Source organism: Wyeomyia smithii, chromosome 3 (genome assembly GCF_029784165.1).
Source record: "Wyeomyia smithii strain HCP4-BCI-WySm-NY-G18 chromosome 3, ASM2978416v1, whole genome shotgun sequence".
Lineage (NCBI taxonomy): Eukaryota > Metazoa > Arthropoda > Insecta > Diptera > Culicidae > Wyeomyia > Wyeomyia smithii.
In genome coordinates this window covers 68,989,122-69,003,584 of record NC_073696.1, presented here as the reverse complement: position 1 = coordinate 69,003,584, position 14,463 = coordinate 68,989,122, and the positions used below count along the sequence as shown (strand labels likewise).

At 42.8% G+C, this 14,463-nt stretch overlaps 2 protein-coding genes across 8 annotated transcripts in view; one reads left to right on the top strand and one right to left on the bottom strand.

Moving 5' to 3' along the window:
* LOC129728120 (dynein axonemal heavy chain 7) overlaps positions 1-12,119 on the top strand; it is a 33,053-nt gene extending 20,934 nt beyond the window's left edge. For 3 of the 6 annotated variants that reach the window (XM_055686525.1, XM_055686524.1, XM_055686526.1), the window contains exons 14-19: positions 9-296; positions 355-460; positions 519-2,378; positions 2,927-3,061; positions 11,221-11,751; positions 11,810-12,118. In XM_055686525.1, coding sequence (XP_055542500.1) covers positions 9-296; positions 355-460; positions 519-2,378; positions 2,927-3,061; positions 11,221-11,751; positions 11,810-12,022 — 3,133 coding nt within the window. In that variant the 3' untranslated portion in view covers positions 12,023-12,118. Of the gene's footprint in view, positions 1-8; positions 297-354; positions 461-518; positions 2,379-2,449; positions 2,672-2,926; positions 3,062-11,220; positions 11,752-11,809 lie in introns of those variants that run through there. The other 3 variants (XM_055686528.1, XR_008728629.1, XM_055686527.1) reach the window with 3 other exon arrangements.
* Positions 12,096-14,463, bottom strand: part of LOC129728121 (villin-like protein quail) — a 49,171-nt gene continuing 46,803 nt past the window's right edge. For both annotated transcript variants that reach the window (XM_055686530.1, XM_055686529.1), the window contains exons 4-6: positions 13,835-14,426; positions 12,538-13,767; positions 12,096-12,483 (exon numbers count right to left, since the gene is read on the bottom strand). In XM_055686530.1, the coding sequence (XP_055542505.1) occupies positions 12,178-12,483; positions 12,538-13,767; positions 13,835-14,426 (2,128 nt within the window). In that variant the 3' untranslated portion in view covers positions 12,096-12,177. The remainder of the gene's footprint in view (positions 12,484-12,537; positions 13,768-13,834; positions 14,427-14,463) is intronic.

The window sequence follows — 14,463 nt, the reverse complement described above, 5'->3', positions numbered from 1 at the left end:
TATTGCAGCAATGCCAGACGCTGGCCGTTGATGATTGATCCCCAAGGCCAAGCGAACAAATGGGTTCGTAACATGGAGAAGGCTAATCGTATTTGTATAATCCGTTTCAATCAACCTGATTATACCCGGGTTCTGGAGAATGCCATCCAGTTCGGGTTGCCAGTGCTTTTGGAAAATATAGGAGAAGAAATTGAACCGCTTTTGGAGCCAATTCTATTGAAGCAAGTTTTTCGTCAGGGTGGAACAATGTGCATTAAGCTGGGAGATTCAGTAATTGAATACAACAATTCGTTCAAGTGAGTGTTACTACGTTTTTAACGACGGATTCGGAAATAGAATCTCCTTTTCTTACAGATTTTACATCACAACCAAATTGAGGAATCCCCACTACTTGCCGGAAATCGCCGTCAAAGTCACACTGTTAAATTTCATGATCACTCCAACTGGACTGCAGGATCAAGTATTCAGGTTTCAGTTAGCATTTCCCCATCCAGCAATCACTTTTTTCTTCTTTGCAGCTGCTGTCAATAACGGTGGCACGCGAGCGACCGGACCTCGAAACAGAGAAAAACTCTCTCATAGTGCAGGGCGCAGAAAACAAACGCCAGCTGCAGGAGATAGAAGACAAAATCCTGCAAGTACTCAGCTCCGAAGGCAATATTCTCGAAGACGAAACAGCCGTGTCCGTCCTAAGTTCTTCCAAGACGCTAGCCAATGAAATCAACGAGAAGCAAATCATTGCCGAGACAACTGAACGTCAGATCGATATTGCACGGTTGCAGTACACCTCGATAGCCGCCCACTCGACGGTGCTGTTTTTCACCATTGCAGACCTGGCGAACATCGACCCGATGTATCAGTATAGCTTGAATTGGTTCGTGAATCTGTTCACGGCAGCGATCGACAACACCGAAAAGGTTGACGAGGTCCCGGCCCGGTTGGAGGATCTTAGGACTTACTTCACGTACAGTCTGTATGAGAATATCTGCAGGAGTCTGTTTGAGAAGGATAAGATTTTGTTTTCGCTTTTGCTCACCACAAACCTGCAGCATGAAGAGGGCAAGTTTGACAGGGCGGAGTTCATGTTCTTACTTACCGGCGGTGTAGGGCTTGATAATCCTGATGTTAACCCAGCCGAATGGCTCCCAGTGAAAAGCTGGGATGAAGTTTGTCGATTAACAGAGTACGAAGCCTTCTCTGGCCTCAAAGAGCACGTAGTAGCCAATATCAGACGTTGGAAAGCGTTCTTCGACGAAGACATGCCTCACAGTGCGGAGCTGCCGGAACCATGGAAATCTAATCTTTCCAACTTTCAAAAACTACTCATTTTGAGATGTTTCCGATCGGATAAACTGGTCCCGGCTATCGAACTATACGTGGAAAGTATCATGACCAGAAAATACGTCGAACCGCCGCCTTTCAACCTGGCAGCTTCGTACGACGAATCCAACAGTTGTGTTCCATTGATTTTCGTTCTTACTCCGGGTGCCGATCCAACGGCCACTTTGCTTCGCTTTGCTGACACTCAAGGCATAGGATCGAACCGTTTGTACTCGCTTTCACTGGGTCAAGGCCAGGGCCCAATCGCAGCGAAAATGATTGACGAAGGAACGAAATTCGGAAATTGGGTGCTGTTACAAAACTGCCATCTAGCGCAGAGCTGGATGCCGACTTTGGAGCGTATTTGTGAAAGCTTTCAACCTGATACAACCCATCCGGACTTCCGCTTATGGCTAACGTCTTATCCAACGGAGCACTTTCCGGTGGTGGTGCTACAGAACGGAATCAAAATCACTAATGAACCTCCGAAGGGCTTGCGTATGAACATTGTTCGGTCCTACATGGGAGATCCCATTTCCAACGTGGAATGGTTCGAGGCATGCAAACAATCGGTCAACTTCAAGAAGCTTCTTTTCAGCTTGTGCTTCTTCCACGGGATAGTTCAGGAGCGGCGACAATTCGGTCCGATTGGATGGAATATTCCATATGAGTTCAATGAAACCGATCTTAGTATCAGTTTGACCCAGTTGCGTATGTTTTTGGACGAGTACGAAGAGGTTCAGTTTGTGGCGCTTAGATATCTGACAGGGGAATGCAACTATGGTGGGCGCGTTACAGATGATTGGGATCGGCGATGTCTGAATACCATCCTGGGGAAGTTCTACTGTAGTGCAGTACTTGACCAGGAGGAATACATTTTGGATGAGCAAGGTCTGTACAAGATTCCAGAATTGAAAGAGCACGAGGAGTTCATGACTTACATCAAAGAACTTCCTACGATCGCAAAACCAGGGGTCTTTGGGCTGCATGAAAATGCAGATATTATCAAGGATCAAAAGGAGACGGATCTGCTGCTGACTAACACGTTAAAGACACAGGTAAGTTGTGGTCGGTTTAAACAGATGTTCAAAGATTAATTGTTGTTTGGATATTCATAAACGCGTACCAGGATCGAACGGTAACGTATTATTCTAGACTTTTCTTGAGTTGATTATTCTCATTTAGAACGAAATAAATTTATTTATTTTACTATTAACGCTCCTAGGATATGTATGAAATGAAGGTAGGTCTTTCTCAGGAAATCAATTATTTTTACCAGCTTGCTCTAACAAAATTATTTTTTCCCGATAACAAATCCAAACAAATTCAATAGCTTCTTATGGATCTCAAGGTTTGTAGCCGAAACTATTCGATCAATCGTTAAGCTCGCATGGGCTGTGCAAAATTACTATGTCAAAATTTGGATTACATTTTATGTTACAGCTTCAGCACCTATTTGGAATCGATTCCAATTTTGGAAAGCATACGCTTATCGCTGTTGAAACAATATTTACTACTTTATGATTTCATTATCAAAGAATTATTATTTGTTACACTTTGTTAGAACGATAACTAACCGTTGTTTATTGTTCCGCAATTAAAACAGACAACGTCAACGGGAGTATTCCGAGAGACTCCAGCCGAAATAGTGATTCGCGTTTCTAGTGACATTCTCAAGCGCCTGCCGAAGGAGTTCGATCGCGATGCTGCTTTAGAGGAATATCCAACCAGCTATCATCAGGTGAGTGAGTTTTAGTGTCGGCATTAAGAACCATCGCGATAAATACGCGAAAGGTGTGTAAAGCTTCAAAATGTAGTGTTCGTACTTAGGTGGTCTCGTGAAAAGGGAAATTCAGAGCCTATCATGACAATTGAACGGGTTTTGAGTGAAATATACGACCTATGAGTTGCTCTACCCGTGTCCGACCCACCGCAGTCTATTGACTTTCGAAAACTTCAAGGCCGTTTAGATCCTCCGCGTTAAGTGTTGTTCCGTAGAGGACTACCGATCTTAACAGGGTTTTGTACAGCATTAATTTCGTGCGGCGTCGCATTCGATTCGATTGAAGTGTCTTCCGAAGTGAAAAGAGAGCACGATTTTCAACCTAGATGCGTCTATTGATTTCTTCGCTAGTGTTATCGGCGGTCACCTTTGACCTCAAATACACGAGCTCGGCGGCCACCTCAAGCTCATCGTCGTCTACAAAAAAAATGAGTTGGGAGGCTGATGTTGTTCTTATTGGAGCATCTCGCTTGCATGTATTTTGTTTTCGACGCATTAATTCGCCGCCCGATTCGTCTGGCTTCGTCTTTCGGTCAAGAGTAGGTTTCCTGTGCCGTAGTAAAGTTACGTGTTATGATGTCAAAGTCGTCCACGAAGCCCAGAAGATGAACCAACTTTGTTAAAACCGTAACCCTTGTGTCGTTGTCCGCCTTCCGGATCACAGTCTTAAGGGCGATGTTGAACAGTAAACCCTTTGCCGTTGTACCATTACTACACCACAACTACATGTTTTTTTCCTGTTGTGGGGGTTTTTGGACCACTGCGTCCATTTATTCGAACTATTGTGGTATGCCCCGGTTTACTGTACTGCGCTTCAAGCTTGTTTACCACTTATTGAGGAAGTGATAGACGGCGAGCTATAGCGAGATAGGTGCCAATCGGGAATAACTTGTTTTATGAAACTAGTTACCCTGACTGGTGGCGCAGACCCGATTTCCTTGGGTTCTAGGGAGCCCCTATTGAAGTACTGAAGTCTGCGTCTAATTAGTGCTCCGCAATTGCAGAGCAAATGTTCCGAGGTTTCGCTTTCTGAGTTAGGATTGGTCGTTCTTGAATCGATTTACGGAAGATCGATCCTTTCCGCCCCAATTTTCTATGTTTTAGATCGATTCTTCACGCCTAAAAAAAAATGAAAAGATCGTTTATTTTTCGATTTGATTTTTCTGATCTTTTGAAAAGTTCTTTTATTTTTCAACGTGAAGCACTTTATGTAGATGCAATTTTGAGTAATTTTCAGGTATCGTGTACCGTTTCCAATGTTAAGTCGGCTGGATTTGGAACAAGTAGCTCGTCTACGAAACTGTTTGACTCAGCTGTCACTAGCCAAGTTTCACTCGCATTCTTTAATACAACATTCGTCTCGTCAGTGACTGAAGGCAAGGCGATTTGCTTGTCTCGTCTCTCGTAAAAGGCCCCATAACATTATTATGAACTATTTGAATCATTTCGATTCTTTTAAAAAAAATGGAGCTTGGTTCGGCGAATTTCGCAGCACTGCAAAAAAGTGCTTCAAAAGATCGATTCAACAAAGATCGATCCTGCACTTCCGGTTTTTCAGGTAAATCGATCCGGGGACCGCTTAACTGAATCGATCCTGAAAATCGATCTTTCCCTGAAGATTGCCCAATCCTATTCTGAGTTGCAGAAGCGACAAATATCATCTTGGGTGAAACCAAATTTCTGAAGATGATGTTTGCTCGGACAGTGACCAGTTATTAGGCCAGTGAATATACTGTGATCGTTCTTATTGAGACTCAGCAACTTTTGAGAACTTTTTGAGTTTGGTGTTATAAATCTTCTTGATTGGTTAAGAGATTTCACTGTCTTCCAATCGTTGTTCCCATTTCTTCAGCTCAGCCTTTGGGACACAGTCTGAGATACCACAAAACGGTTCTGAACCAATGAAGGTTGATTGGGAACCAAATCTGACGAGTTCATCTGCAAATTCATTGCCCTCTATTCCGCAGTGACCAGGAATCCAGTGAATATTTACAGAATTCAGCTGGCTCATCTGGCCAAAGGCAGTCCCAGACAATTCTAGACATGCACCTATAGGCTTTCAGGACCTTAAGTGCCGCTTGACTGTCCGATAAAATGCAGGTGTTGGCGTGTCTATATTTGTTTTTCAGGCAGATATTTGCACATTCTATAATGCGACTATTTCAGCCTGAAAAACTGTTGACCAGTTTCCCATAGCTACTGATATTTTTGCTCTAGGACCGTACACTTCCGCCCCTGTTACGATCCCCATTTTCGAACCGTCAGTATAGTACTTTATAGATCCATTACGAACGCTAAATCCTCCCGCATCCGTTACTGAACGAGAGGGATCATACACTGAGTATGGGATGTCGTAGTTGGATCTAGATTCCATCCAATCACTGTTCATGTTCGTTGCTGGTTTAGCAGGTAGGAGATTCAAGATCTTCAAGGGATCTATCTTATCCCCGTCTAGTATCATCTTTTGTCGTTTGAGCTTATGTGCCTTTTTCTTGGCCTCTAGTTGAACGTCAAAGGAAGTCGATGGAGGATAGCTTTTAATGCTTTAGAAGCTGTACTCCGCATTACTTCGGTAGTGTCAATACAAGCTAGCCGCTCAAGTTTATCTAGTTGCCTCGTTGTCGTGGTCTCCCTGGTTTTTGGCCACCATACCAACGAAGCCTAAGAAATTCGAGGCCTTACAATTGCGGTGTACACCCACATTACCATTTTTGGTTTTTAACCCCAAGTTCTTCCTTTCATCCTGCTACTTTGGCGTTTCGAGGATAAATTAGGAATTTTATGTTGTAAATAGTGTTAATACACTTTTGTCTACACGCAAAACTTTTCCTTATTACCTTAGAAGCACTAGCGCAAAATTGCCTTTTAGGTAACAAACCTATTACTTAAAAGGCAATATAATTCTTCCCCAGTCAAGTAACAACACATACTGTCGTATATTTATCACGTGTTACGGGAGTACGACTATATAATAATGGTCGTTTCAACCACATGCAAGATTTTTTCTGTCGAAAACTGCTCCCTTTCCATCGCAAGTAATAAAAATCACACACCGTCGCATATGTTGCACATGTTACAAGTTTCTTCAATCTCCAATTCATCCGGTGAGCGTGTATTAGTTCGCTCGTTGTATGCATACGAAGTAGAGAAAGAATATGACAAGAGCTGCCAAGCAGCATTTTCCCCGTCATAGAGTATGCAAACGTTGATGATTTCAAAGACTTGAAATGCGTCTTCAAATGACATCACGATCTGTAAACTGCGTTAGAGAAACACAAAAACATTCGCTTTCTTGCAAGCTATCCAAAACACATACTTATTGGTTCATGGAAACTCATTTGCACCTGTTTGAAAATACAAAACTCGTGCCCATCCAGAACAATATTCGCAACTTCGGCAACTCTGTTCAGACAGCATAACATATTTTCATTTCATGCAAACACTGGGGGACGAAACGAAAGTTATTCTAATTAGACATTTGAGGTTGACGGGTGAGATTCTCATTATGTGTGGATGAAGGGAGCAAAAATGAATCAGATCGTTGCATCGATACAAATGCAGCGAGTGAAGTCTTGCTAACACATGCATTGCGGTGCTTGGCTGTATGTTCTCCTGCAGAATCACATACAAACGTGTGCCCGTCATAATTTTTTACTTTTCGGTTATTACTATTTGTGTATAATGCGCAGTCACAAGACACAATAAGTAATAAAAAATTGCCCTAAAGTAATTCGGTTATTCGCGTTGAAAGAGATTTTTAAGGCTGTTCGCACCTACGTGAACACTCATATGTAATTCGCGTTGACGGTGTTGCTGATATTTGTTTGGTTTTTGCATGCGAAAAAGAAGGAAGGAAATATTTTTGCTTTTGTCATCACGCACATTTTGACAATTACATATGAGTGTTCACATAGGTGCGAACAGCCTTCAAAATCTCTTTCAACGCGAATAACCCGAATTGTCAAAATGTGCGTGATGACAAAAGCGAAAATATTTCCTTCCTTCTTTTTCGCATGTAAAAACCAAACAAGTATCAGAAACACCGTCAACGCGAATAAAATGTTCCCCCTTTGCGTTGGGTGTAATATTTGGGCTTTGGATGCATGAATGTTGCCATGTTTTTGATATTTTGTTAAAGAAACAGGAGATATAAACCATTTCTTAGTATAAATGGACCTCAAATTTGTTTTCTAATTCATATTCCTTTCAGAGAGCGAGTAATGGTGCTATAACCATGAGCAAAAATGCTAGGACTAGAGTTAGCACTCAAGTTCCAACCGTAACAGTTGAAGCGAGTAAAGGCGCTATATCCTTGGTTTTGAAACCCGAACATAAGGAGGAAATACCTATGTTCCATCCCTGGAGATTGGTCAACAAAGGAGCGTACTTTCTCAGCTTTATCACTCCCAACGAATTAGGTATATTACTTCTTACATACGGATCGGTTAGTACGGATTGTCCCTGATCTTAGATTATATTGCGCTACACAGTAGGCCTGGCCGTTGACAAGAAAAATGTATGGAAATCATTTTTTTAAATGATGGATATCATTTTCCAGGATCCTTTCAAGTACTGGCTGTGTTAGTGTAGACTAGACTAGACTAGACTAGTTCTTCCTACCATCCTGGAGCAAATCCACAACGCTAAGTTTGCCTTGCTTATTATTGAATTTAAGTGCGTTCCAGGTTAATTTAGCATCTAGGATTACACCGAGATACTTAACTAATAGCGGTATCGATCAACTAGATTAGTTGAGAGAATTAGTTATCGATATTGTTTTTGGCACATTTTGTATGTGTAGGATAAGTACAACGATACACCGTACCCCAGTGCTGAGTCGAGAAAATTTCCAGCTCGAAAAGATCCTCGACTCGATCGGGAATCGAACCCGATATCACAACCGTGTGGGAGAGCTAGCCGACCGACATCGCTTGACACAGAGCCACGGGGACCACAAACTTAACTGAGTCGCTGTATTTGATTTCCACCCTACTAAGATGTAGAGACTGCAGGTGCAGTTTTCTTCTTTTTGCGAAGGGAACAATTGGTGTTTTTGCTGGATTGATGCTCAGGCCTTCTTTTATACACCAATAATGTGTAAGGTTTAAGGCCTGCTGCATCCTATCTGATATCACATTGTCGAAATTACCACGAACCACTATAACTAGGTCGTCAGCAAAGCCTACAACTTTAAACCCTTCTGCCTCAAGACCCCTTAAAAGGTCGTCAACCACCAATGACCATAGCAAGGGAGAGAGAACCCCCCACTTGCGAGCAACCTTCAGTTGCAGTCACGATGGTTGACGACCCAGCAAGCTCTGAGGTTGTTTGTCTGTTTGTGAGCATGCTATGGATCCATTCGACTATGCAATTATCGAAATGTCTCTTTTTCATGGCTTGTGTTATCGATAAATATTTATTGAGCATTATTGAAGGCCCCTTCAATGTCGAGAAATGCACACAGGGCTACTTCTTTCAAAGAGAGGGATTTCTCTACTATGGTCACAAGCGAGTGTAATGCTGTGATCGTTGATTTTCCAGCTTGATAAGAAAACTGGAACTCAGATAATGGATATTTAGTCATGTTTGCAGATTTTAGGTATTCGTATATTATCTTCCCCATCGTTCGTTTTTCAACAGAATCGATGATAAACTGATGGATCTGAATGCTTTTGGGAGTGACTTGTCGCGTTTCCCTTTATTTGATATGAAGACTACTTTTATTAGTCTCCATGCGGAAGGTATGTGGTGAAGTGTTAGGCTTGCCTTAAAAATCTCCTTAAGAGATGAAATTAGTGATGATTCTCCATTTCGAATCATGGCAGGTAGAATCCTATCTGCACCTGCGGATTTATAAGGTTGGAAGGATCTCATCGCGTTTTCTATTCTGGCCCTTGCGAAAACCTTTCAACCAACTCTGTTCACAACCTCTTTCATTCTATCAGACCTTGGAGTGATCACTCGAGAACATTTTTTGTCGCAGGTTGGGTTGTTTCACAGTTTCCAGAAGTAGAACCTGGAATGAGTTTCCAGTTTTGTGTACGAGCCGTCATCCTTTTGAAGGTCCCCCTAGCCCATTCGAGTGGTCTTTTGCGAGCGTCTCATGAAGTCTCGCCACAATTGGGGAGCATTCAATACTTTCGCAAGTGTGAACCCTGGATTTTTGCTTGGATCTCCTTAGTTCATTGTTGTATTCGGTCAGGGCTCTCCTATACGGAATCCAATCCGACGAGTTTTTTGCTCTGTTAAACAGTTTTCGTGCTGATTTACGAAGCTGATCTAGTCTGTCATTCCACCAGGGAACATTCTAACAGCATTTATGAACGTGGGTTCATTTCCTTTATTAAGAATATCAATGTTATTTGAAGAGAGAAATTCTAAAAGACACTCACCTCGATTGTTGATGTTTGTGCTACCCCCCAGGGTGTGATGAACATTGGCATCGTAACCAATGATGAAGCTCCTGTTGGTTTCTCTGTAGTATTTGACGAACGCCGTAGTCTCTTGAGTGGGAGCCTCAGGAACATCGCCAGGAAAGTACGCCGAAGCAATAATAATTTCGGAACTTCCTCTGGCGCTTGGCACTTCAACGCTGATCGCGACGAGGTCTTGTGTGATGAACTCTGTAATGGGAAAACACTTAATGTTTCTGTAAGCTAATATAGCAGCTCTTGGAGCGTCGTGCTTGTCATCGTAGAATAACTTACACTTATTCGTTTGAATACCAAGTATTCTACCTTTGTGGGCCCAAGGCTTTTGGATGAGTGCCAGGGCAACCGCTTCTCTGACAAACCTCCTCGAAAGCACGCTGGATGCTGCCTTCGCGTGGTGAAGGTTTATCTTCAGGACTTTTTCCGCTCCTTTCGGACGTTTGGGAGAGTGCAACGGCCTCAGTCTGTGGAACAGGATGCGGGAGAGAATTTTGTACACGGTATTGAGAAGTGTTATGCCCCGATAATTGCTACAATCCAGGCGATGGCCTTTTTTGTAGATGTGGTGACTTAGCGGTCTGTATTTCAAGGGTCGCCTCGCTAATTAGCGAATTAACGGAATAGTGCCCACCACTGGATTTAACGTTTGCATTAAATATTGACTTTTTCGGATGGTGATAAAAAAACTAAGACAGATAATTAAGTTTGAAAAATTTTCCATGGAAAGAATCTATATTAGCTTACTTGCAAAAAAAATATACCCGATTTCAAGCGGTCTTCCGGACGTTAACCGGTACGTTCGTCGTGGCGGATGAAAACATGCGTGTAGGAATATTTTTGATGATGATTGTCAGCCACAGCAGCGCTTTCTTGAGGACATTGGTGTAAGGAATGAATTTCACCTCGGAGCTCACTTTCTTCGTGGGGGAAATAAAATACGAAGTGCCCTGCCAGTCGTTGCCATCCAAATGAAGTAGGTCTCGTCGTCCGTCACGATTCGCCGGAAAACTCGACCTGACCGTCTTTTTCAGTCGCTGCCGCTGTAAAGGACGGGACTGCCGTTTTCTGACATGTATGTTTATGTTCGCCAGGCACTTTTTCACTGTTTGGCCGGTTGCACCGATCTCCCGGCCACGCGCACGCGGCGATGTGGCCACTTTTCCGTCGGTTTTTCTTTTCATCATCTCTTGGAGCTTCTTGCCGCTCAATGTCAGGGGTGCACGGAGTAGCTTTGCTGTTTTTGGCATCACGGTTAGAGTTCGATTAACAGCTCTATGTCAATTTTTTCCTGCTGACTCAAGAGTTACTATGATTGATGCTGCATCGTCAGTGCGTGTGAAGGTAAACCCATGAAAAATCGGCAATTTTCGTCCATTTTTCAATGCAAGCGTTGAGGTAAATAAGGACGGAATCTTTGCATGGGAGAACCAATTAATAATTCATTTTCTCGATGAAACAGCACTTTCTCTATCACCAAATCCTTCTTTGATTTTTTTCTTGATTTCATCACTCATATGCTTCAGTAAGTTTGCATAACGCTTGATGTTGATTGTTTATCCTTTTTCATGGAAATAACTGAGAATTATCCCACGCGCATTCCAGAAAACCGATATCATGAACCGAAATTCCCAGCTTACATAATAAACTGTTGATTGTAATTTGAAATCATGTTTACTTCTTTCGCAGAGCATGAACACAGTTCTGGTCCAGGAAATGGTCCGGTTCAACGTATTGCTAAGTTGCATCCGCAACAGTCTCGCAACGGCCAGCAAGGCCATGCAGGGTCTGGTGGCCATGTCCGCGGATATCGAGGAAGTTGTTGAGTCACTGCTTGTCGGCCGCATTCCAACCCTGTGGGCGAAACGTTCCTATCCCAGTTTGAAACCATTAGGCAGCTACATAATCGACTTCATTGCCCGGTTGGACTTTTTGCGAAAGTGGTACGACAACGGGCCACCGGTTGACTACTGGCTGTCGGGATTCTTCTTCACCCAGGCTTTCCTAACGGGAGCACAACAAAACTTTGCGCGTAAATATGTCATCCCGATTGATTTGCTCGTGTTTGATAATACCATGCTGACTGAAAGTACATTCGAGGAACCACCCGAAGATGGCGTGCTGGTGTATGGCTTGTTCCTGGAGGGTGCTCGATGGGATAAAAAGAAAGGATATATACAAGAGTCGTACCCTCGAGTCTTATATGATATTATGCCGCATGTAAGTAAATTTTGATTGTTTTAGAGGATAAATAATAAAAACTTCTCTCAATCGTTAGATATGGATGCTTCCCGTGAAGAAAGATGACTTGGTACTTAGACATACATATACTTGCCCAGTATACAAAACTGCCGAACGTCGTGGAATTTTGTCTACTACCGGTCACAGTACGAATTTCGTTATTGCCTTATCATTAGACTGTGAACCGACAACCGTACAGGAGCACTGGATTCGAAGGGGAACAGCACTTTTATGTCAACTAAGCCATTGATCAAATTTTTCTATTTTATACTAATTGTATTTTTTAATGATATTTTAATCTTGACAGAAATGACAGAAGAAAATTTAAAACAATAGTTTATCATTTATTTTACAATAAAAATTTCAACATCCCTCAGATCCGGCAATTGGAAAATGTTGTATAGGTTAGAATAGTTTCTTCTGCTTCTTCAGCTCCACTTGCTTCCACTTTGGCAGTTCTTCAAAATCATGGTAAGGCATCTTGAACACGGTCACAAAATCATCATGCGTCAGGTGCACCTCTTTGCGGGTAGGGTTGATGCTGGTAGGCAGGTTTGACGGATCACCACGCAGCATGTCCAATGGGTACTTTTGATAGCGATCGAAGTCATCTCCATTGGCACTCTCACTGTTGACTGACCCACGTGGAACAGGAACGGGCACTCCCGGTGTTTCCAACTCTGCACGGATTTTTTCAAATGGGATGTAGTTCTGTAATAAACAAAATTTTAATAACTGGTATTAGATATATGTCTACTAATATACCTCGTAATATTTCTTATCCCAATTATCGAAAAAGCCAACGAACGTTATCGGTTCTTCACCCTGCCGTATTACAGCGATGGGCATATTGGCATCCCTCTGAACAGGATGTGTCGAGATGAGGTACTTGGCCAATTCCCAACATTGGAGGCGATCATCTGGCGAAACATATTCCCCGATCCAAACGTAGAGGATGTTTCCGGCATCAAGCAAAAAAATATTCTCCGGTCTCAGGTCCTTCTGGTTGAATCCGAAGATTTTGCTCAGCACATACTTTTCCTGCTCCAATGAACACATGTACAGACCGATCCTTTGTCGTTCCCAAGTTGAAGAAACATTCATAGTAGGAGTCACAATACTTCCGTGAGTTTTTCTCAATTGCTTCAAAAATTTCTCCCCAACGGAGTTGAAGAATTCATCGGTTTCATTCGACTCCATGACCAGGTTATATTCCCCAATAATGGAAGCAATGGATTTTGCCATTTCTCTTGAATCACCGGTAGAATACTGTCCACACCAAATCCATATATCGTTATCTTGAGCTTTCAATATGTAGCAATCCTCAGGATAGTACAAAGTCTTACTCGAAACCTGAACTGCTTTACATGTGAACGTAGAGTTTCCAACAACTTTCAACACAAAACTGCTCGGATACTTCCGAAGGTTCATATTTCCTTCCACAGTTGGACTCTTAGCGTTGAAAACTATTAGACCACCTTTGAAAATCTGCAGAAAATGCGGTGGTTCCATACCGTCGCTGATCCTGATCTGAACCACGTTTTTCTTCAAATGATTACACATTTCCGCTAGAAACGCTTCTCCTGTCTGGCGGTACTCCATGGAGGAATTCGACCCGATCCACAGATAGACAACATTTTTTATGGAACTTCCCAGCGAAGGAATGTTGTTTTCTGACGTGCAGGACAGCTGGTAGTGAACGATATAGCATTGTCCCGAGTAAAACGTTTTAGCATACTTCTTCGGCACTTCTTTCGCATCATCAACGCCGATTTGGTACACCGTGGCATCACCAGTTCCGTCATCCATCAGTTGTATTTTTGCGGCCAGTTTGGGGCGCTGCATCAGTGTGAGAGCATCGAATTTCTCGGACATTCCCTTGATCGAGTTTCCGTTGACATCCGCGCTGATCCAGCTTGGAAAAAGACAGGTGAACTCAGCTGGTTCAAGACCATCGATTACGCGAGCGACCGGTGTGGAAGCTGGATAACCTTTCTGTAGGGGTTGATAATATTAAATTTTTGTAAAACTGTTTTATTCTAAGAATTTCGGCTAATTTTACCTTAATTACATATCCGCGTACATGTCGCATCGCTTCCGCTCGGTTTTGTTTATGCGAACTGCGTCCAATCCAAATCCATACTCCGTTGCAGAAATAGTCGATTATGTAGATGCTGTCCCTGCCGTAAAGATCCGACTGTTCCAAAGCACCAGTTTTTACAAGTTCAACCCGAAAAACTCCATTGACGGTATCACACTGATAAAGTTTCAGCAAGATATCCGCATTCGAGGGCGTTAGTGCCATTGGCTGAACAAAGCGCTGCGACAAACTAAGAAAACTGTTCCAGACTTCTTTGCGAGGAGCGCTCATTGATTGTTCGTAGCCATCGTCCACAATTGCAATCTCCGGAATTTTGAACGCGTCTTTCAGCTTGGTTCCGATCTTCAGTCCGAAAATTCGCTCACAGGAGCTGGTTGTTCGACCGACCCAGACAAAAACGATCTTTGGTGTCTGTAGGATCATCACGTGACCGCAGTTGAAGTGCTGCCATGTGATTGCCTTCTGCTGAATGCATTGGGGTGTTGTCTTCCCCTTTATTTGATAGAGTCGTGGAAACTGTGGATACGATAGGGGATCGGCGCCGGATTGAATTCTAGCAATGAGTTCGGAATTATTAGTGGATGTTTAAT